At 35.6% G+C, this 23078-nt stretch overlaps 1 protein-coding gene across 1 annotated transcript in view; it reads right to left on the bottom strand.

Annotated features, from left to right (window-relative positions):
* LRP6 (LDL receptor related protein 6) overlaps nt 1-23078 on the bottom strand; it is a 173357-nt gene that overhangs the window by 57275 nt on the left and 93004 nt on the right. Inside the window, exons 4-7 of the mRNA XM_046660441.1 lie at nt 13049-13245; nt 10709-10840; nt 7700-8096; nt 6161-6332 (exon numbers count right to left, since the gene is read on the bottom strand). Coding sequence (XP_046516397.1) covers nt 6161-6332; nt 7700-8096; nt 10709-10840; nt 13049-13245 — 898 coding nt within the window. The remainder of the gene's footprint in view (nt 1-6160; nt 6333-7699; nt 8097-10708; nt 10841-13048; nt 13246-23078) is intronic.

Here is a 23078-nt window from a genome sequence, read left to right as displayed (position 1 = left end):
TACCAGTCTATTGAAAATCTCAGTACGATAAAAGGAATTCTAATGCTTCTCTAGATTTAGTTATTTCAGATCAAATCTAATTTAAAAAACCAAAATTACATTAAAATGAGTGAAGATTTTTGGAAATATATTAGAGTTCAACAAAAAAATTACAGTGCCTGCATTATAACATTCTTACCAGGTCTAAATTTTTAAATTGTAGACTACACTTAAAGTGGAAAAAAACAGAAGGAGAATCCTTTGTTCATTATGGATAACTTTAAGAATGACTATTACACAGAATCTCTTAATAGCTGATGGCGACTTTAAATTGGAACAAGAAATTAAAATACCTGTCACTTTTAAAGGCCCAATGTTTTGCAAATTCCCTCCTAAGAAGTCCCCAAACTGTGGTCCTTGCCATTATCTGTCTATCCTTTCCAAATCTTCCAAAAACAATAAAATCTCTACGACTCCTTTAAAAGTGTAATAGTTTCCTATCTATAGAGAAACAACCTCCTGAAACAAATAATGTTTCACATGAACTCCATTAGTAAAAAAACATTTACATGTTTGGTAGCCTTCAAATGATAGCTTTAAGCATTTACTTAAATCTACCAAGCAAGTTAATAATGGAGCAGCTTGTATACAGGTCAACATGAAGTCTAAATGAATATCTTATCAGAAGTTGCTTCCAGTAAACCTGAGTTACCAAAGATTTTGAAGCCCCAACAGGCAAGTTTTCTTTAGGTAATAGGGATTCAATGTACAGTAAATAAGGAAAAGTTTCAAGAAAATATTCCAGGTTATCTGCAATATTAATTTCCTTTTAGCAACTCTCCCAAAGCATAATGTACTATCTGTTCTTAACATAAGATGCAAAGTTAGTACAAAAAACATCAGAAAATGTTCTAACAGGAAGGAACCTAAAGATCACTTGGTTCAAATGAACTTACTGGCCAAAATACAAAGACCAGAAATTAAGTGAATTATCTAATGTCACCTAATTAAATGGCAAAATCAAACAGGAATTAAGGTCAGGGTCCAATATTATAAAATGTTTCAATGAAGATCTAGAGATTACCACTCATAACAATTAAACATCATTATCAATTGTTAAGAGGTGACCTCTCTACTCAAGAAAGTAGGACATTAAAATCAATACTCTTTTACTTGAATAAAAAAACCAAAGGAATAAAAAAAGTACTTTTAAAATAATCAGATTGAAACTAAAAATATCTCCAGACATATTAAATGATTTTATAATAAAACATGGGAAGAAAGAGTGTACCAGCAGAACATTTAAAAAATGATCCAAGAGCAAGTTCAAACTTGGTTACTAAAATGCTTTCTAAGTACCAACACGCAACAGATTATTATAATAATTTACATAGATAAACTATGCTAACTTCCAAGTGAGGCAAAGCATCTTGTTTGGTAAGGCTCTACGGTTTGTTGTGGTAGTTCAGGAAACCATGATTACACCTATCATCAAGCAAGTTTCTCTCATCATATGTGTGCAATAATTTCTTTAGAGCCAAAGTAGAGTGGATAATAAGATAACGCAGCATATAATTGGATGATGTATGATTTCAGCTGCTGTAGATTATAACAAGTTAAATAATGTTGCTAGCATTGTACATCAACAGGTAACTTTCAAATAGGAGTTCACAAATACATTATCATAAGATACACTCCAAACAGATGTAAGATGATATAATAGGACAGCACCATGTTTACAGCTCAAAGAATTTAGACCCCAAATCTAGGTATTATCAATATCATTCTTCTGTTACATGTCAATAAGATGTGGGGGGGAACTATATATTCATATACATACATACATATAGCATGGTAAAGTAGTAGAAATGAGCAAAGATTCAGGTATTTAAGTTTATCATCTTGAATACTTCTCTAAAACTGAAAGAATAAACAATTTTAAGGAACACTGAATGTTATAAACTGGCAAAGATTCAAGAGGACGTACTTGCTGGTATTTGTTATATTATCAGAAGAGCTTTATCTCAAGAACAGATGACTATATTATTATAATTTCTTAAGGAGGAATCTTAGAAACAAACAATAAGAAAAATCATCATAAATGGGCTTTGGTGTGTTTTAACAGACTTTCACAATACAGAGGCTAAAGATGCCAGACAAAGAAGTTACTTTAAAAAGAAATCTGAATACTTGGGAAACAAATTTCCTTATTAGGGGATTGATAAAATAAAGAAAGTTGTCATCAGAGGAAAATGTAGCCCTGCAATTTCAGGTTTAGAATATAAAATAGAACATTCACCAAATGCCAAGTTTTCAGCACACATCCTATACAATAATGCCCTCTTTATTCAAAATTTCTTGGTACTCAACATTCTAATAATCTCTGTTTCTGCTTCCCAAAAAAGTTGTGCCAGGTATAATTAAATCTGGACTCTAAAGTAGGGAAATTTACAATAAGAGAGATTCAAAACAAATCTACCTGTCCTTAAAGTAGATAAGAAAATCTCTCTTTTTACCTATAACTTTCAGGTCTTGCTGGCATTTGTCAGCAGAGGCTCAGAAATGAATGGGGGGGGGGGGGAATGAAATAAGTATATAAAGAAAAAATACACTGTGAGAAAAATTCAGCTATCACAATATTATTATTTTCAGTAAAACCAGTGATTCACAACACATTAACTTTGTCAATCAGTTAAATTGGTATGTCATGAGAAAAGCATTCTCAAGAAAATAGAAGCTACTAGTACATTCTTAACTTTATATAATAGCAAGAAAATGCTTTAAACTTAGAAATTCTCAACAACTCGTATTTGCTGTTGCTAAGCAGTACTGCAAGTGCTCAGTACAGAAGACATTTTTGGCAGTGAAACCTGACCGAGAAAAAGGAGAATGTTAAGACGCAATGTGCTTCTGCTTACTGCAGGTTCTTATAAAACAGAAATAAAGGCTTGTTTGATGCTTCCCCTATCAGAAAACAGAAATTATCCTTTCTGCTAATGCTTTAGTATTTATTATCTAGAAGCCTCAGAACACGACAGGAATACTTGGGAAGGAGGGTATGGGGAGCCCAGTATGGACAAGTAAACTAGAAGCTTGCTTGTAAAAAGCAGTGAAATAACTTCAGCATAATGAAGAAGAAACATAAACAAGTACCAGCATGTATCTTTTAAATAACACCTTCAGATAAGCTGTCACTACTAGCTGACAAGGGAAATCCAACATAACCTCACAGATGCAATCTTATATTAAAGCACTAAACAGGACTATGTCGTAAAGAATATGACATCATTAGCAATTCCCTCTGTCCCTCTTTGCAGAAGCTGGTTATAAACCTCAGGTAAACTTACTCGTTCTTTATGCAACTCGGCGGAATGACAAGCGAGTCTGAAACCTAGAGCTCCCCGTTACTTTTCTCTGGTTTCCCTAATCCTTAGACTATGCTCCCCAAAATATCCAGCATCTGGTTACACCATCGCTTACAAAAAAAGAGAATGAGAACCTGATCTAAGGAATCTCCCTTAAGGGAGCAGAGAGCATAAGCAAAGGAACATTCTGAGCTCTTCCCATGAATTCCACTCAAAATACAAGAGCTTACTATGCCTTACATTGCTACATAATCTACCAAATAGTTATCTTTTCTTCCCAAATGTGCTATAATCACATATAGGGCAGTTTGATCCCAAGTAAGCTGTAAGTCTTTCAGAAGAGAACAGGGCTATTTCAACCATAATCTGATTTTTCTTACTGTCCCAGGAAAAAGCTGCTTCCATTTTTGAGCATGATAAACACTGGAGAGCTTTCTTAAGAGGGTAGGACTAGACGGGAGCATGTGGCCTAGGGTCCTCAGTGCCTAGGATCAGCTGCTACCTAACAAGAGGCTAGCAAATAATCTTAATAAAAGAAGCATTTTTAAAAGTATACATCTTCCCAAAAGTTTTAAAGTGCACTATAATCCATCTACTATCAAGCAAAGCGAGATGAAAAACTGGTGGTGGCAGTTGCTCCTAAAATCACTACTAGTTTCAGAAAGGGAAACTAACAGTTTTTCTCCCCCAAATACGCAAGATTTATTTAGATGAAGAGTTGTGCTCTTTCCTTAGTTTGCCATGTACCAGCAATTTTACACATCATAAGAACGGGAAAAATAACGATTTCTGCTCTTTTTATTTTCCAGATGTGTCTGTGAAAAGAAAATGGCAAAAGTACTGCTGTTCAATTAAGGAAACTTCATCAGAATCTCCAGGGGAAATAATAAGGGGAGGTCTTTGTGTGTATAATTTGGTGACAGTAGATTTACTACTAACTCCAAACAGTTTGTCAGAAAGAGGACAAAGAACAAACAGCAGCTGTGTTCAAGCAAATCCAGAAGAAGAGAAAATAGATTTGAAGGGCAGGTTTAAGGATGCTGGTGCTACTCAGGGAAGAAAGAAAGAAGGAAGTGAGGGAGCAAATGATACCACTGCATACAAATGTATAGCTCAAGAAGACAGAACAAAGAGGAAGAATGAATACTAATTTTAAGATCTGCACTCACTGCAGGCTAAGAAAATAAATCCTTTTAATCAATATTATATATTGTTGCATAATGTGTATTCATTTTTATTCTTAAACATTGTCACTCAGAATCTCCATGAATTCTCATTCCTCCACCTGAATCCCTCCTCAACTATTTGTAATTTTGAACAAATTTCTCTATCTAAAGTGCTAAAAGTAACCTGAACTGGGTAAAAATAAGACTTGAAAAATTCCCAGTAAGAAACAAATGTTTTACTTACAATCAAATCAATCAGTCATAATAAGCCAAAAAAAAACGACAAGATCAAATATGGAATTTTAAAAATCCCTACAAAATAATAAATCAAGTGCTCTTCCCTAATGTAAATTATGGGCTCTCCCCTTACATACAGACATTCTTCAAAGAGCTTTAAAGCATTTTTCTAAGAGTAGTAATACCTATATACTCATGTATAGTCCACAGATGATCAACAATATACATTTGTGAACTGGTTGGGAATGAGTGTACAATTTGTACTCAAGCTGACCCAAGTGAGCTAACAGCCTGTCTGAAAAGTGAACCCAGAACCTTTCTTTCAGCACTGCACTCCAGCTGTTAAAGATTCAAACACTAACTTGGATTTAAGGAGGGGAAGCAGTGAAACACTAACAGGGAGAAAATGTATATAGTTATGTCTAAGCAAAATTTTCTACTAATGGAAACCAGCTGCAAGAATAAGAGATTTAGTTTTCCATATTTGAGCCTGGTGGAATACGAGTAGGTTTCTTCTATTCCAAGTTTTCATTCTGAAAGAAAGACCCTTTAATTCATTACTCCCTCCGAGTCCTGGGCACTCCTAAGAATTACCTTTCTAAAATAACTGCTCTAGAGCCCAAATTATCTACTAGGAGATATGTGCTGTGGCTTTGAAGAGGCATTCAAAGCCATTCTTTACACGAGAAGACATGCATCCCCCGAAAGAAAATTATAATCAAAACTCTGTTTTAAGTATGTGATCCACAAGACCTCTAGCAAGCCTAATTCACAGTTGTGAAATTTAGACTTCAAAATCAATATCAAGGACATATGCCTTTTACAAAACATTGTGATAAAATATTCACCACTGGTTGTTTCTACCATAATTCTATTCTGATGGCCACAACTTAATTCTATCATTTGGGAAATATTTTTTCCCAAGCTTTGGTTAATTAATTTTCTCCCATGCAGCCCACAAATCAATTTAAAAACTGTTTGCATATTAATACTTAATATATGCCACCACCTACCCCCAACACCACTAACAACAAAATAGCTATATATACACATATGGGCTGTTTTCCTCATATGACTATCAGCTCTTCTAGTATAGATCTTATATAGTATTTGGGTTTGTGCAGAAATCGCCCTTAGGAAATTCAGGCAGTGGCTTTACTTATGAAGAGGCAAATAATTTATGTATGCTTTTTAGAGATAGCTGAACACCCATTTCTGATGCCTGTAAAACTCAGAAATCCTATGGTTAGGTGGAAGAAAATACATAATCCCCAGAATCCTGAAGCTTGAGTAAAAGTTCTGTAAAAGATACCTTTGGCATCCCAGACAGGAGGCAAGAATATCTGTATCAAATTACTATCAACTCAAAAACTACTATAAAACAGTTTTAAAATGAAAAAGCAAGACACAAACCTCAATTTTGTCTGTTTTGGCATCTCCCCAGTATATTTTGCCTTCATCATAATCCAAGGCTAAACCATTTGGCCAACCAAGAGAAGTGTTAACCAACACTACTCGGTCAGAACCATCCAGAGCTGCTCGCTCAATTTTTGGGATTTCTCCCCAGTCAGTCCAATACATGTACCTATAGAAGTAAACAGAAAGTGAGTTAAAAACAGATGATAAATTGTAACTTGGAGATATTTTAAAGGTGTGATCCATCCTTTATGTTACACTCGTATCATCAGTTAACAACATAGAAGGAAAAAAACACTGAACCTTAACATACCAAGAGTATGTTTAAGACACTTATAATAGCAGTCTATAAGCTTACAGGAAATTTTCAGATCAGTGTTTTCTAGAACTGATAATGAAAACGCCTTCCAAAAATGAGATTCCATTTTTAGTTACGTTTATTCAAAATATTTTGTGCTCCTTCCCAAGAACAATCCTCTTTTTCTGGCTGCCCTGTCATCTCTGACACAAAAAAGGTTATCCCAGTAGTAATATTCAGATGATGAACTGAAGTCCCCAAATCACAAACTCTTCCTGTAGTGCTAAGTGATTCTTGTGGCTCATGGGAGTTTAACCGGCTCTAAGGCATTGGCACACACTGACGTGTAATAATTTGCCACTATGTTTGCCCTTAGAATAAATCTCATAGTAACAAATAACACTTGTTGGGTGACTGGCCCAGTGGCATAGCAGTTAAGTCCGCGAGCTCTGCTTTGCTGGCCCAGGGTTCGCCAGTTTGGATCCCAGGCATGGACCTATGCACCGCTTATGAAGTCATGCTGTGGCAAGCGTCCCACATATAAAGTAGAGAAAGATGGGCACAGATATTAGCTCAGGGCCAATCTCTCTCAGCAAAAAGAGGAGGATTGGCAGTGGACGTTAGCTCAGGGCTAATCGTCTGCTAAATTAATTAATTAATTAATTTAAAAAAATAAAAATATAAATAAATAAGTAAAATAACATAACATTGCTGGGTAGGTAGCTGTGTTTCCCTGGACTGTGGTCAGGGTGGTATGGACAAAACAAAACAAAGCAAAGTCTGGGAGTAAAGCTGCATGGTCTGACAAAGTTTTAGAAATCGAGTCATTCATATATTTGAGGATATTTAAAGTAAGATGTATTCTTTAACAAATCATTCTAGAAATACTGAAAGTGGGATGAAATTAAATCTTTTATGGGAAAAGAAAAAGTTCTGAAAACAATTGCTTTCCATACTTTTCATGGTCATGATGCAACCCTGGCAAAATCTGCAGCCAACACCCAAAGTTAGCAAGCATGGACTTAATTTAGAAATAAAAAGTTCTCAAAACATTCAAGGAAAAAAACTAGCAATTCCTTGAGATTTTATTCAAATCACTATATTCTAATAACGGACATCCATTAAAGAGCTGTTTATTGGAAACCAACACACACTTCATATTGTTTTTATCAATGTTTTTAGGGACCTGCACAAAACAGAAACACCAAGCAAAATTTTCCATCAGCAGAGCTTCTTACCCAACCATGGGATCTAACACAATAGCCCGGGGTTCCTCTAAATCCTCTGAAATCAAGATCTTCCTCATGGTCCCATTGAGCCTTGTCACTTCTATTCGATCAGTGCCAGTGTCTGTCCAATAAAGATTTCGGGCAACCCAGTCAACAGCAATACCATCAGGATGTGCAATTTGAGCGGTGACCACAAACTGACTACCAGATCCATCTATGAATGAGCGGCGTATGGCCCTCACTTCATCATCAGTCCAGTAGATATAGCCTTCCAAAGGATCATAATCTATGGCAATGGCATGACGGATGTCTTCCAACTGTAGAACAATGTCTGTGAAATCTGGTGTATCCAAAGAAATACGCCTCAAATCTGTCCTTCGGGCTAATAGTAATAATTCAGTGGCACCTAGAACAACAAAGTGAAATAAATGAAGAAAAAGACTGAAACCCAAAGGCAAAATTTAGCTACTCTAAATAAAAAATGAAGAACTGCCTCAGGAATTGAAAAGTAAAAGAGCATAAAAAGACACTATGGTCTATTTAGGGTGAAAATAGAAAGTAATGCAGTGAAACAGGAAGAGTCCACTATGGGGTCAAGCTTCATAATGGCTGAACTCTCCAAATCAAATTCTGATTCACTCTCTGGTTTCATTCATTCATACAGCCCCTGGAATTAATAACAGCTACTTAAAGGTATAATGAATAATAAGTAATCGCTAACATGCTAAGTAGCTGAATATTAAAGAAGGAAGAAGACATAGGATATAGGTTCTTTGTTCAAGAAGTATGTTTAAAATATAAAGAAATCTAGGACAAGGATCTTCTGTAATTGATGAGAATGTTCCAAAAATGGATTGTGATGGTTGCACAACTCTAAATCTACTAAGAATCACTGAATTATACATTTGAAATGGCTGGATTTTATGATGTGTGAATCATATCTCACTAAAGCTGTTTTAACAAAGAGAACTACAGAGCAGTGCCTGATAGAATGAAGGACGAAGGAGCCCATGGATAAGGAACTAACAGCAGCAGAGAGGGGGAATCAGACAAATATAACACAGTGTTTTAGAGTAAAAGTTGACGATCTGATAGAACTGGATTCAAGTAGCTACACAAAATTAAGACAAAACACTTCATCTCTCTAAACCTACTTTCTTCATCTATATCTCACAGAGTTGCTGTTAGGATTAAAGGAGATAAATGTAAAACTCAGTAATGTACTAAATATATAAGTCCTCAATATAGTATTAGTTAATATACTAATACATTATCATTAAAAAATACTTTCAAATTTTTAATTTCACTGAGTTTTAAATCAGATTTGTGAAACGTTTTTAATCCAAGTTTAGTATTTAATAAAAACACAGCTGAGAATGAGGATGTTAAGCTCAATTTTATTTTTTTAAATTTTGTTTGTTTTGATTTTTAATGTTCAAGTAAAGTGCTGGCTAAAAATCATCTAACTATAAAAGCTAAAAAAAGATAGTACACAAATTGACAAAAAAGTGAGAAAAGATTCCAAACCAAAGAAATGAGTTCAAAAGAAAATGCTGGCAGTAAACTTCAAGTGTCAATGTGGTATAGTTGAAAAACTGAGATGAGTGAAGCTCTCAACATCAGCTTTCCGACTCTAGGACTAATGAGAAGTGAACTCTATCCTGGACAAAATACACCCCTAAATGCCACAGCAGGCACCAAGTAGGAATAACTCTGTACAGTTCACTGCCCCTGCTAACTACCAGAAGGAGCCAGCCCAAAACTCTGAAAACAAAGAAGCCATAGAAAGCAAAGCTGTTAATTTGAACAAGGTGATCAAAACAGAATAGTTAACTTAAGGCTACTATGTGCCAAATGTATACTCGAAATTCAAAATACTAGTTAAATATGTACATTTGCATTGCTGTGAGGGAGTAGACAGACCACTATTGCTAAAATAAATCCTCTGTTTCAAACTCAGGCTACATTTTTAAACTAAAAAGCAACACTACAAAAACTTTTTGTTTTAAATTGAAACCAAATTATTGTTTGTCATGGAAACCATCTGACAAGAGTCACCCAGCTTCACCTTTGACTACAAGGATAATTTATCAATGCCAAGTCATGACAAATATCCTGTATACGGACTTAATTCCATCTCTCTGACTCCCTGACCCCCTTGCCAGGAACTCTCTAACCCATTTCGAAATAAAGGCTTCTGCTTTTCAGAGTTAGACAAAGAAGCCACTGCTAAATATAACAATTTTCTTACCAGGTCTTGCTGGTGGCTAGAGAACCAGATGGTGATCCATAGGGGTAAAGAATGAAGAATAACATTCTCATTAAGAAGAAAAAGAGAAGAACTGGTGTTCTCCCAAACCAGAAGTCCCTTGAAATGTCCTAAATCAGTATATTTCTCCAACATGCCCTCTCTCTATAAGGAATTAAGAGAGTAAGGAGAAGAGGCAGTGTGGTTGTTAAGTATAGAAAGAAGTTGCTTTAAACAGTACAATAAGGATTTTTTTCTTCTGCTGAAAGCACTTCTCTGTTGTTAAAAGGCAATTAAAAATATCATTCAATCATTTTTTAGAAAATAGATCTACCTCACGACAGTCTTTATAGTCAAAAATTTAATAAACATCTTTTCCTAGCACAGAGGTTCTTTATTTACAAACACTACCTACTGTTAAAAATGTATTCTTTATGAGAAGTAATACTCATTTCCACAGGAATCAATTGTGACATCAATGACTACAAGATTTGGTAGAGAACTGTTTTCAAAAACAGCATGTTAAAAATTTAGTCTAAATACTAAAGTAATTTACTAAAAAGTATTCAAGAAATGCCATAAACACAAAACACTCCTGTTATATATTATATGTTATATGTTATATAACCATCTGTGAAGACTGTGAGATTAAAGTGACTAGTCTCCCAAAGCACTGTAAGCTATAGAGCTTCTTATAGAGAAATAAAAGAAATCATAAAGAATCCCAATTGTTATCTAAAAATTTTCCATCTTGGAAAGCATCTTCTTACCATCCTTGCAGGTCTTTCCATTTTCCAGGAGTTTGACCCCAGTTGGGCAAGCACACTGATAAAAAGGCTTGACTGGAGACATCAAACACAAGTGGGAACAACCACCATTATCAATTCCACATGGATTTGTAGCTGTCAAACATAAATCACACTGATTAATACCAATGATTATGCATGACCTCCTTCACTCTAGGTACACAAAGGTTAACAATCATAACATGAGCAACTGTGATAAACCAAATTATTACCAAATGGTCTGGTGCTTAACTATTAGACCATCTGCAAGAAAGGGAATTAATCAGTGAGAATTTACTTACTATTTTATAACCAAAGAGGAATAAACAAGAAATAAATCAGGAGGTCTCTGCCCTAAAAGAGCTTACAATCTAGTCAGTATGCCAAAATTAACAAACCAATAAAACTAGAAAACAATACAAAACAATGAAACTAAATGCTATTTTGCACATCACAGACTGCACATAAGCAAAGAGTCAAATAGGACATAAATAACTAAGCATTAAAGAACTGAAGAAAACCTTCATGGGGGACACAACAGGAGGCTTGAAGGATAGGAAGGATAGACAGGAGGACATGTCAAGTGTGGTAAAACCATATGGGCCAGCCCTGGTGGTCTAGTGGTTAACATTCAGTGTTCTCACCACCATGGTCTCGGTTTGTTTCCCAGTTAGGGAACCACACCACCCCTCTGTCAGTCATCATACTGTGATGGCTGCATGTTGCTGTGATGCTGAAAGCTATGCCACTGGTATTTCAAGTATCAGCAGGGTCACTCATAGTGCACAGGTTTTAGTGGAGCTTCCAGACTAAGACAGACTAGGAAGAAGGACCTGGCCACCCACTTAAGAAAAAACTGGCCATGAAAACCCTATGAATAACAGTGGAGCACTGGCTAACACAGCACTGGAAGGTGAGAAGGCAGCATAAAAAGACTGGGTGGGGTTCTGCTCTGCTGTACACAGGATCACGAGGAGTCAAAATCAACTTGATGGCACTAACCACAAAAAACCACATGAATAAAAACTTAGAGGCTGTACACTGGGTGAGATAATAAGGCAAATTGTCTAACTGGAGATTAAGGTTTCTGTTGAATAATAAGAGCTAAAGCTGAATGAGCCCAGAGAATGGGAACAGACTGTGGTAGAGGGCACTGAAAGCCAAGAAAATTAGAATGTTGAAAAACCACACTTTGGAAAAATTAACACGGAAAAGATAAGCAAAATGGATTAAAAGAGGGAAAACAGAGAATAAGCAGAGATTAATTAGCAAATTTGTAGAAACCACAGAAAGGGATGGATTTAAACAATATTCATAGAAAATAATCAACATTTAGATGGAGACCAAGGAAATGCGAAAGAAAAAAGAGAACAATATCACAGATAACTACAAATTCTTAACCAAGTAAAAGATAAAGGATCAAGAGTGCCATTAAAAAAAAGGGAAATTCTCTGCTGAGAGCTAACCATGAGCATAAAAAATTCATACAAATGACTAAATATTTGGTTTTTTACAAGAGATTAAAACATACATTTAAAAACATTTTTATGGACTCATGATCACCAGATTCCAATATAACACATTCAATATTTGACTCTCTCTCCCTAAATTGAAGGAGCTAATAAAAAGCAATGCATAATCCAAAAATTCTTCATTTTTGGCTATGGAATACAATCTGAAATACACTCAGAGACATGCCAGACATTTATTTACACACAAGTGCCAAACACTTAACATTCTCATATTTCTTTTAAACCTAATTCTAGTCCTCTCTTAAAAGAAATTATTGCGAGCAGTCACAGCCCAAGTCGTTGTAAAGACTGACCAACAGCAGCAGCAAAACTAAGAAAAAAAGGGGAGGGTGTGCACAGAAAAGTCTAAGCAGGTATTTATTCAGCAAGCTGAAGTACTTAAACTCAGCAGCTAGATTAACAGAGGTTTCCATTCAAGAAAAGCATACTTTTGTTTTTTAAACACACTCCCATGAACACAACCAAACACACACTGGAGAAAAATAACACGAACAAGAAATGCATTTGGGTATAAGCTTAGTATATGAGCTATCTCAATTCCTTTTTTCTCTCTTCTCCACCTCCATAATCACAGCCCCAAACAAAGGGCTGAGGTGGTCTGTAGTGATAGATATCAAGGTACAAATTGTTTAACCTGTTGTTTAACCTGAATTCTATTTTGATGTTTTCCCTATTTTTAACTCCTCCCACTACCTTTGGAAATGTCCTCCCTCCTCCCGCCCCTCACTAAAGTCAGACATCAGAGAGCTACAAAGTTATTCCAACTTGCAATTTAAAAGTCAAGATCACTTACCATTTGGCTGCCTCTGTTGGCTGAAGGCATGTATATCCATGGGAGAGAAGATGTTAGAATGGATTTCACGCAGACCCTCGCCAGTATACTTGTTGCAAGCCAAAATGGAGTGTGTATTCCAGTCAGTCCAGTACAATGTGTCCTCAAATAACGTCAAGGCAAAAGGATGCGGCAGGGAACCTTTAACCACTGCCTGCCTATTAACACAAAGAGAAAAACTCAAACATTTCTACATTTTCTTTTCTCAAAATTTCATCTCTCCCATTAAAATGGTCTTGTGTAGTCCACATTAACACACACAAATCCAGAGTAACACCTATCTTAAGGTCAAATACACCTATGAAAAATAAGTCACATAGTAAATTGAAGTATATTTTCATGGTGTCCAAAAAACCCCAACCAAGTACTTTAGAATGGTGCTAACTAGGCAGCAGGCCCCAGGTTCACTACAAGCTAGCAGAGAGAGAAGCACTAAGTTAGCACTGCTGTCAATTCCCATCTCTGCACTCACGTCTTCCTCTCTTCCACATAATTCATGTCGTCAGAAGAAAAAAGGAGAAGAAAGAAAAATCCCAGGGTTTTACCATTGGCACTGGGAAGTAGATTTAAACCAGCAATAGATTTCTCCCTTCTTGATGTGGAAGAACAAAGAATCTGAGCTCGTTTCTTCCATCACTTCTTATGGTTTTGATAACTGAGAGTAAAAACACACACGAGGCTAAAATGGCACTCTGATAGAGCTCTCTCCGCAAACCCCAGTCTAGCTCCAGCAAATGATCATCTCAGCTGGCTTTTTCCTATATGGTTACTGAACCTCCATAAGTCAGGTAGCAAAAAGGAAGTCCTGCCACTGGCAGAATGTGTTCAGGAGACAAAGCAGATCCACATATTTCACAAGCAATCCATATTATATGAAAGGAAAGGCAGAGAGTCTGATCAGTACTCAAGGTGCAGAACCTTGCAGAGTGTCATGGAGAGTTATATAATTAGTAAATGCTCTTTAACAAACAAACATGTTTTGAGTGAAAATAATATTCAAGACAATAAATGCTTTGAAATTTTCATAATATCAAACATAATATTTTCATAAATAGCCCAGCCAGGAGGGAGGGAGGGAAAATGTAAGCAATGAAGAGAAATAAAGAACATCACATATTAAAGATATTCCAATTTTTAGGTCCTTAAGGTTATTTCATTATCTCTAACATCTAAGAGACTACCAGCATACTAAATTAAATTCAAGAGGAACAGGATAATTTTCATCTAAGCAGAATTAGCATCTGTTATTGCACATGGAACAGTCCTAGCTTAAGGTATTCAAATTCGGGCTAGATTTTTTTTAATTGAATACAAGATTAGCATGACTAGTTTACCAAACAAATTTTCCTTCTATTTTAGAACCCCATACCTACGTTGCCAGCCCACATCCCCACAGTGTTCTCCTCTCATTTTTCTTATTTTCTCTTCCCTAGCAGATCACTTCTCCTCCTCATTTCCCCAAAAGAACTAACACAAAGTCTACTTCTGAAAAGTTTCTTCCACTTTTTTTCTTCTTCTTTTTTTTTTTGCCGAGGAAGATCTGCCCTGAGTGAACATTCACTGCCAATTTCCTTCTTTTTGTTTGTGAGTTACTACCATAGCATGGCCACTGACTGACGAGTGGTATAGGTCCGTGCCCAGGAACCAAACCTGGGACACCGAAGCAGAGTGCACTAAACTTAACCAGTAGGCCAGCAGGGTTGGCCCTCTTCCACTTTTTAAATGAAGACCTTTATTAAGTATACTAAAGTGATTATGTTATTTATAGGACTGATATCATAGTTAAGTCCTAATTTAAATAGGCCTGCATATTCCACACTAAAGTCTTCCAAAATTCATTACATTAAGACATAAAGAGAAATTTCTGAGACACTACCAAGAAAGACAAGTAATACAACTGAAAAATAAATAATAGTAAAACTAAATTACTTTGCACTTCATTAACCATCTTAAAGAATTGCAAATTACATAATCAGATCTTTGAAAAACTTTGAGGGAAAAAAGCCTTCTAAGTCCATTGTATATTATTAAATAAAAAGTTAGCATTCACTCTAATCAACTAAACACAGAAGAATAAACAGATAGGGAAAACAAAATCCCTCCCAACAAGATATACTCATTTTACATACTGACTGAAAGCATTTATATATTGATAAGCAATCAGACAGAGCTGAGTTCAAATGCCTCACACACACACACTTTATACTCACATCATTTCTGCAAGCTTTGTTTTCCTCATATGTAAATGGAAGATAATAATCTAACCTCCTTGAGTTACTGTAAAGATTAAATGGTAATAAATGCAAAAGCATTTAGCATTTTTCTTGGTACTTAATAAACATTTTATAAATTATTCCTCAATTGTAGGATAGACATTTTCAATTATTTTAATATTTCTGATGTTGAAGTAACACTTTACAACTGAAGTGAACATTTCTTGTGGTAGTTTTTAAATAATAAAAAGTCCTTAAAATCAATAACTTATTAGAATCAAGTAAACACTAGACTCTGGCTTATTTATATCCCCAGGATCTCACACAACACTAGTGTATAAATTAGGTGAACTTACTTGACACTCAGTGAATGCTTGATAAAACTAAACATCTTCAATGAAATATGGAATTAACAAAGTTGAACAAAAAGCAGAGCTAAGAAGGCTATCACTAGTTCTCATGTTCTTCAGTCACTGACCGATTTGTCCAGCCAATGGTGACTTGTTCCTTTCTTCTCTCTAGTTGGGATTACCAAGTTGGCCTACCTCTTGGTTTCCCCCTAGAAACACAAGTTACTTCAAGAAGGAGTTGATATAGGTACTGAGAACAGACGTGCCCACCAAAGTTAAAGCCTAGATCTTCAATAGTATGCCGCAACAATAACAGGAGTTTAAAAAAAAAAGATTTCTACTGTGGAGGCCAAAGGAAAGAAACTGAGACCCTTATTGATGTTTGATTTAGTGGGTAATAAATCTTTGTTTAATCATACCAAAGCATTACTGTCACAAATTCTGACATCTGAACCTAATCTTGAACGGGAACTTCCTCCCACATTACAGTGAGGTTATAACACCTAAGAAGATGACAGCAGTGGTAGTGGCACAATTTTTGAAAAATCTCCACAAGTCCTACACGTGAAAACAGAGGACAACTAGGTAATAAAACCAATAACCCATGGACAACATTCACAACAAAGCCAGGTTAAAAAGTATCACCACAAAATTCAAGATACAAAAAGGTGTGGAGGGGGCCAGCCCCGTGGCCGAGTGGTTACGTTCGCGCGCTCTGCTTTGGTGGCCCAGGGTTTCGCCAGTTCGAATCCTGGGCGTGGACATGGCACTGCTCATCAAGCCATGCTGGGGCGGCATCCCACATGCCACAACTAGAAGGACCCACAACTAAAAATACACAACTATGTACCAGGGGGCTTTGGGAGAAAAAGGAAACATAAAATCTTTAAAAAAAAAAAAGGTGTGGAAAACTGCCATAAGACCTGACTGGCATCAGCACTTCTGCAGGAGGAATCAGAAAAATAGGACATTTGGCAGATCTAAGAACAGGAGAACACACAAGATAGGTAACAACTGAAAGCATGGCAAACCAAACCAATCAGAGAACAGTAGTTGACCAGGAGGGGTTCTGGCCACTCTGAACCCCAAGTGTATGTGAATACAATGAATCCATGTTTAGCACTCCAGGGGCTAGCACACTTTAACCCACTATGCACTCTCAAGATTGACCTCCCAAGGCTTGTTTACAGACAAAGCCCCTTGCTGAGGATAAATTAATGGGAGTAGAATGAAAAGCAAGCATGACAGGTATAAGAGAGATGATGGAAAAATAAGGTACAGAAAAAAGTGGGAGAAGGAAACAGAGCCAAGAAACCTCAGAAAGCAAGCTGTCACACACACACACACACACACACACACACACACACACACACACAGTCCTGCGAAGTTACAAAAGTTATGATGAGCCCTGTCTTCTACAAGTTCAAGAAAAACAATTTCACATGAAAATAAGAAAATAAAAGTATTAAGGTCAAACTCTATTTAAAAGGTTAATATTAAAAACAAAAAAAGAATAAAGGGAAGAATAACATCCCCACAGACAATAAAAGTATGCCAGAAAGATATGGCCCTATGGGCGCCAGCCCAGTGGCACAGCAGTTAAGTGCACAAGGTTCCACTTTGGCAGCCTGGAGTTCGCCGGTTCGGATCCTGGTTGCGGACATGGCACCGCTTGGCAAGGAATTTTTAAAGATCAAAAAGAAACAGGAATCGCACAACCAGAGGCACTCACAACTAGAATATACAACTATGTAGTGGGGGTCTTTAGGGAGAAGCAGAAGAAAAAAAAAAGAAATAGGAAAAAAGATTTTTTAAAAATAAAAGATTTGAAGCACAAAGGACAAGGGAGAGACTAGAACTATACTGGAGCAAGGAAATGACACTAAATGGTAACTCAAACCCTCAGGAAGAATTAAAGAGCATGAGAAACAGTAAATATGTAGGTTAATACAAAAGAATCTATAAATAATGTTTTCTCCTTTTTTCTTAACCTTTTTAAAATACATAAGATCATACAAAACAATAATCATAACATTTGCTATAACAGCGATGTTATATAAATGACAATAGCACAGAGGAGGGGAGTGGGAATGAAGATATACTAGAAGAAAATTTCTGCACTTTACAGGAATTAACTTCGTATTACCATAAAGTAGATTTGACAAAATGGATATTGCAATGCCTGGAATAATCACTAAAAAATTTTTAAGTCCCAAAATATAGTTTAACAAAATCAACCAAGAAATTAAAATGATACGTTAGAAAATATCTACTTAATACAAAAGAAGGCAGAAAAGAACCAAAAGGAACAAAAAAAAAGACACGAGATACACACAAAAAAATCAAAACATCAGATGTAAACCCAACTATAACCCAACATTAATAATGTTATCATTGATAACATTAAATGTGAACAGATTAAACATTCCAACTGAAAGGCAAAAGGTTGTACATCTTAAATATATACAATTTTCTTCGTCAAAAATAAATTTAAATATACATATATGCACACACATAAAAGGCAAAGATTGTTAGACTGGGTAAAACAAAACAAGATTCAACTATATGCTGACTACAGGAGACATACTTTATATTCAAAGATACAAATTGGTTGAAAGTAAAAGTTACAGCAAACAGTAACCATAAGAGAAGTGGAGGGACTCTATCAGACAAAACATACTTTACGACAAAAAACATTACTAGAAAAAAGCACATTTTATAATAACAAAGAGTCGAATCATCAGGAAGATACAATTATAAACGTATACACATGTAAAAACAGAGCCACAAACAAATGAAACAGAACCTGACAGAACTGAAGAGAGAAACTGACAACTCACTAATAACCATCTGAGATCTCAACATCCTATTCTCATTAAGGGATAGAAAAACTAGACAGAAAATCATCAAGGATATGGAAATTTGAACATTACCAAACAACTTAATTAGCATCTATGGAACACTCCATCCAACAATACACATTCTTCCAACTTCACATGGAACTTTCTCCAGGATAGACCATATGCTATGTCACAGAACAAGTATCACTTAGTTTTAAAAGACTGAAATCATACAAAGTATATTCTCTGAGCACAATGGAATTCATTAAGAAATCAACAACAGAAAACAATTGAGAAATCCACAAACGAGAATTTTCTAAATTCTAAATTTCCTAAATTATTCCTCAATGTCATCTAAATAAGCTATGGATCAAAGAAGAAATCACAAGAAAAATTTTTAAATATTTTTAGCTAAATTAAAACAAAAATACAACAAATGAACATTTATGGAATGCCAACAAAGCAGTGCTTAGGGTAAATTCTATACATTTACCCCTAAATGCATGTATTAGAAAAGAAGACAGATCTCAAGTCAATAAGATAAGTTGCAACCTTAAGAAGAGCAAACTAAATCCAAAGCAAGAATAAGAAAGAAAATACAAATATGAGGGTGGAAATCAATGAAATAGAATAAATAGTCCTGAGAAAATTAGATATTCACATGTAAAAGTATCAAACAAGGCCCCTATCTTACACCATTTACAAAAATTAACTAAAAATGGATTAAAGACTTAAAGATAAGACCTGAAACCATAAAACTCCTAGAAAAAAACACAGGGAAAAAGCTCCTTTACATGGGTCTTGGCAAAGATTTTTTGGATATGACCTCTAAAGCACAAGCAACAAAATAAAACATAAACAAGCGTGACTTCATCAAACAAAAAAGTTTCTGCACAGCAAAAGAAATGATCCACAAAATGAAAAAGCAACCTACAGAATGGGAGAAAATATTTGCAAATCATATATCTGTTAAGGGGTAAATATCCAAAAAGTATAAGAAACTCTTACAACTCAACAGCAAACAACAAATAATCCAATTTAAGAAATGGGCAGAGGGCCTGAATAGACATTGTTCAAAAGAAAACATATAAATGGCCAATAGGTACATGAAAAGGTGCTCAACACCACTATCAGGGAAACGCAAAGCAAAACAACCATGGGACATCACCTCACGCCTGTGAGAATGGCTATCATCAAAAAGACGAGATAACAAAAGCTGGTGAGAATGTGGCGAAAAGGGAATCCTTGTGCACTGCTGGCAGGAATGTAAATTGATAGAGCCAATACTGAAAACAGTATGGAGGTTCCTCAAAAAACTAAAAATAGAACCACACGATCAAGTAATTCCACTTATAGATATGTATCTCAGGGAAATGAAAGCACTATGTCAAGGAGATATATGCACCTCCATCCATGTTCACTGCAGCATTATTTACAACAACCAAGACATGGAAACAATCTAAGTGTCCATGGACAGATGAATGCATAAAGAAAATGTAATATATACACACAATGGAATACTATTCAGCCATAAAAAAGAAAGAAACCCTGTCATTTGCAACAACTTAGACGGACCTTGAGGGCATTATGTTAAGTGAAATGAGTCAGACAGAGAAAGACAAATACTATACGATCTCTCTCATATGTAGAATCTTAAAAGAACATACAAAAATTGAAATTAATTAAACAATTCATTCCCAACATCATAGAAAATAATCAAAAACTTGAGAATAAATTTAACGAAAGAGTGTAAGACACCATAAACAAAATGGATAACAGACCTAAATTTAAAAGTTAAAACAATAAAATTCTTAGAAGAAAACATAAGCATAAATCTTCGTGACTTTGGGTTAGGCAAAGATTTCTTAGGACACCAACAGCACTTTTAACAAGAGAAAAAACTGATAGATTGGACTTTATCAAAATCAAAAACTGGTGATTCAAATGATACCAACAAGAAAATGAAAACACAAGCTACAGACTGACAGAAAGTCTTTCTAAATCATATATCCAATGAAGAACTTTTATGCAGGATATCTAAAACTCTTATAACTCAATAAAAAGACAAATAAGCCAACCTAAAAATGAGCAAATGACTTGAATAGTGTCTTAAACATCTAACTGAGCCTCGTGTGAGGGAAGACTGTTCAAGATGATGGGCAGACCAGACCTAAATTTACAATCTGAAGTAGAAGCAAGAGGGAAGCATAAAGGGACCTAAACCATTTCAGCAAAATCTGGTATTTACTTTTTTCCAAAGTAATTATTTTCTCCTGATTATAAAGGGAACATATGTGTGTTCACTACAAAAATTTGGAAATAGAAATATAAAAAGTCTATCTTTCTAGTCCTTTATTATGTGCATGCATACAATATGTACATGTATATATACAAATACAAGCAATTCCTAATCATCAAGGAACGAAAAACTAGTTTGTTTTAAAAACAGTTAAGGCAAAAACAGGAAAACAACTAACCAATGGGTTTAGAATTAATAATTTGGTAAAAATTCATTAGCACTAAATCATAGCCCCCAACAAGACAGAAGGAAAAGACTTGAACCAAAACAAGAAATGATGGAGACACCTGCACTAAACCAAGAATAAAGAGCATTTACCACCCCTAATTACTGACCTTCACTGGGAATATATGCAGCAGTCCCCAAGGTCCTTGAACCTTAACAATGGTTAATTTGCCCTGAGAAAAATGGTTCATTTATTTTGAAAGACTCCAGCTCATCCTCTCATCTGGATTAATCAGTACCTGTGATTGTATCATTATTTTAAATGACTATATAACACTGCATTGAACAGTTGTGCTATAATTTAAAAATGCATATTGTTTAACATTCACTTTATTTCTTCCATTAATATTTAACAGTATAACTGTTTGGTCTTACTCTTTTCTGATGCTTACCAATTTTTATTCTTCCTTACACTCCACCTCCCCCCTTTTTCTTGGATTTTTCCTACTAGACTGAATTTATATGCCCTCTTCATGTATCTAGGGATTTGGAGCATACACAAACTGCTTTATTCAATTGTAATTATCTTTTTTAAGCCATATTTGATCCTATTTTAGGTAATTATCAGCTTCAAGAATAAGACAGTATCTACTGACATTCCCATGTGTAAGGTACAAAGTTAACATGGTTTTACTCCTGCCTGCCCTTCTTCCTCATCCAACCATCCCATTACTATTTCTCATTTTTTATTGATTAAACCTGGAATTTTAGATATTGTGTGCTTTCATTTTTTTTTTTTTTTTTAAGATTTTATTTTTTCCTTTTTCTCCCCAAAGCCCCCCAGTACATAGTTGTATACTCTTCGTTGTGGGTCCCTCTAGCCGTGGCATGTGGGACGCTGCCCCAGCGTGGCTCGACGAGCAGTGCCATGTCCGTGCCCAGGACTCGAACCAACGAAACACTGGGCCGCCTGCAGCGGAGCGCACGAACTTAACCACTCGGCCACGGGGCCAGCCCCTGTGTGCTTTCATTTTTATCTATTTCAAAATATCTCACAGTTGCATTAAGTTGTAAAAGCACATTAACAGTAATTAATAGATTTAACTCCATGTTGAACTAGCTTCATTCTTCACAAATATTTAATTACCTGCTTCCTCACTCTTAAGCTCTACATTTTGATTCATCTCTATCAGTTGTCTGAAGTATACCAAGTAACTTTTTCAGAAAGAGTAATGTCACTTGTACATTTTGACTCATTGCATATCTAATAATAATGTCTTCCTGTTGCAGTAACACACAAACAACTCCTGGATCAATCTCCATGTCTCGAATGTTTTCTTCTATTGTTTTCATCCCTGCTTCTCCAAGTTGTGGGAGAATTTCTCAGGGTTATCTTCCATTTCATTGTTTTGATTTTTTTTAGTCATCGATCCAGTTGTCACTGCTTAACCTGTGTTTTAAACTAAACAATCAGGCTCTTTATTATCATTCTGTTTTTACTGATCTTGGATGTAGTCTTTCACATTACTTACTCTGTTTTCATACCTGTTACGTCCTCTTGAACTCAGATGATTTTTATTCTCCTGCATCTTACAGAAAATTATAGAAGACATCTGCTAAAATTCCTTAACGTGGGTCATTCATTTGAATTGTCATATTTTCTCATGCGCCCTGTTATTTTTTTCTATTTGTTTGTGTTTCAGAGGGAGGTCTGTACTTTATTGGAAGCTGAGATCAATTCTGTTACAGCATGCAAATTCCTGCCAAGCTTTCAGATCCAGAAGACGGGAGAAGGCAAATAAATTTTTGATTTATTACAGCTTCACTTTAATTTGAAAATTAAATCACCCTAGGTGGGAGGGAGATCTGAAGCTAGTGATGATAGCAGCATATTCATGTGTTTCTTTTGCATGTTTCTGGTAACACCTAGAGATCTGCTGATATAGGGACCCTGCTTAATCTCTGGCACCCTTGTGCTCACTCACAGCCAAATTAACTACACCTCTGATCTTTGCCTAACATGCTCAATTATGTCAAGCATGGTTGCCATAACCTGTGTGTTCTTCAGTGCCTGGTATATGTCCCAGAGGTTTTAACAGAATCCACATAAGACCTACCTTCCAC

Source organism: Equus quagga, chromosome 1, assembly GCF_021613505.1.
Source record: "Equus quagga isolate Etosha38 chromosome 1, UCLA_HA_Equagga_1.0, whole genome shotgun sequence".
NCBI classification, from domain to species: domain Eukaryota; kingdom Metazoa; phylum Chordata; class Mammalia; order Perissodactyla; family Equidae; genus Equus; species Equus quagga.
Note: the sequence above shows the minus strand (reverse complement) of the source record. Positions and strands in the feature narration are given on the sequence as shown.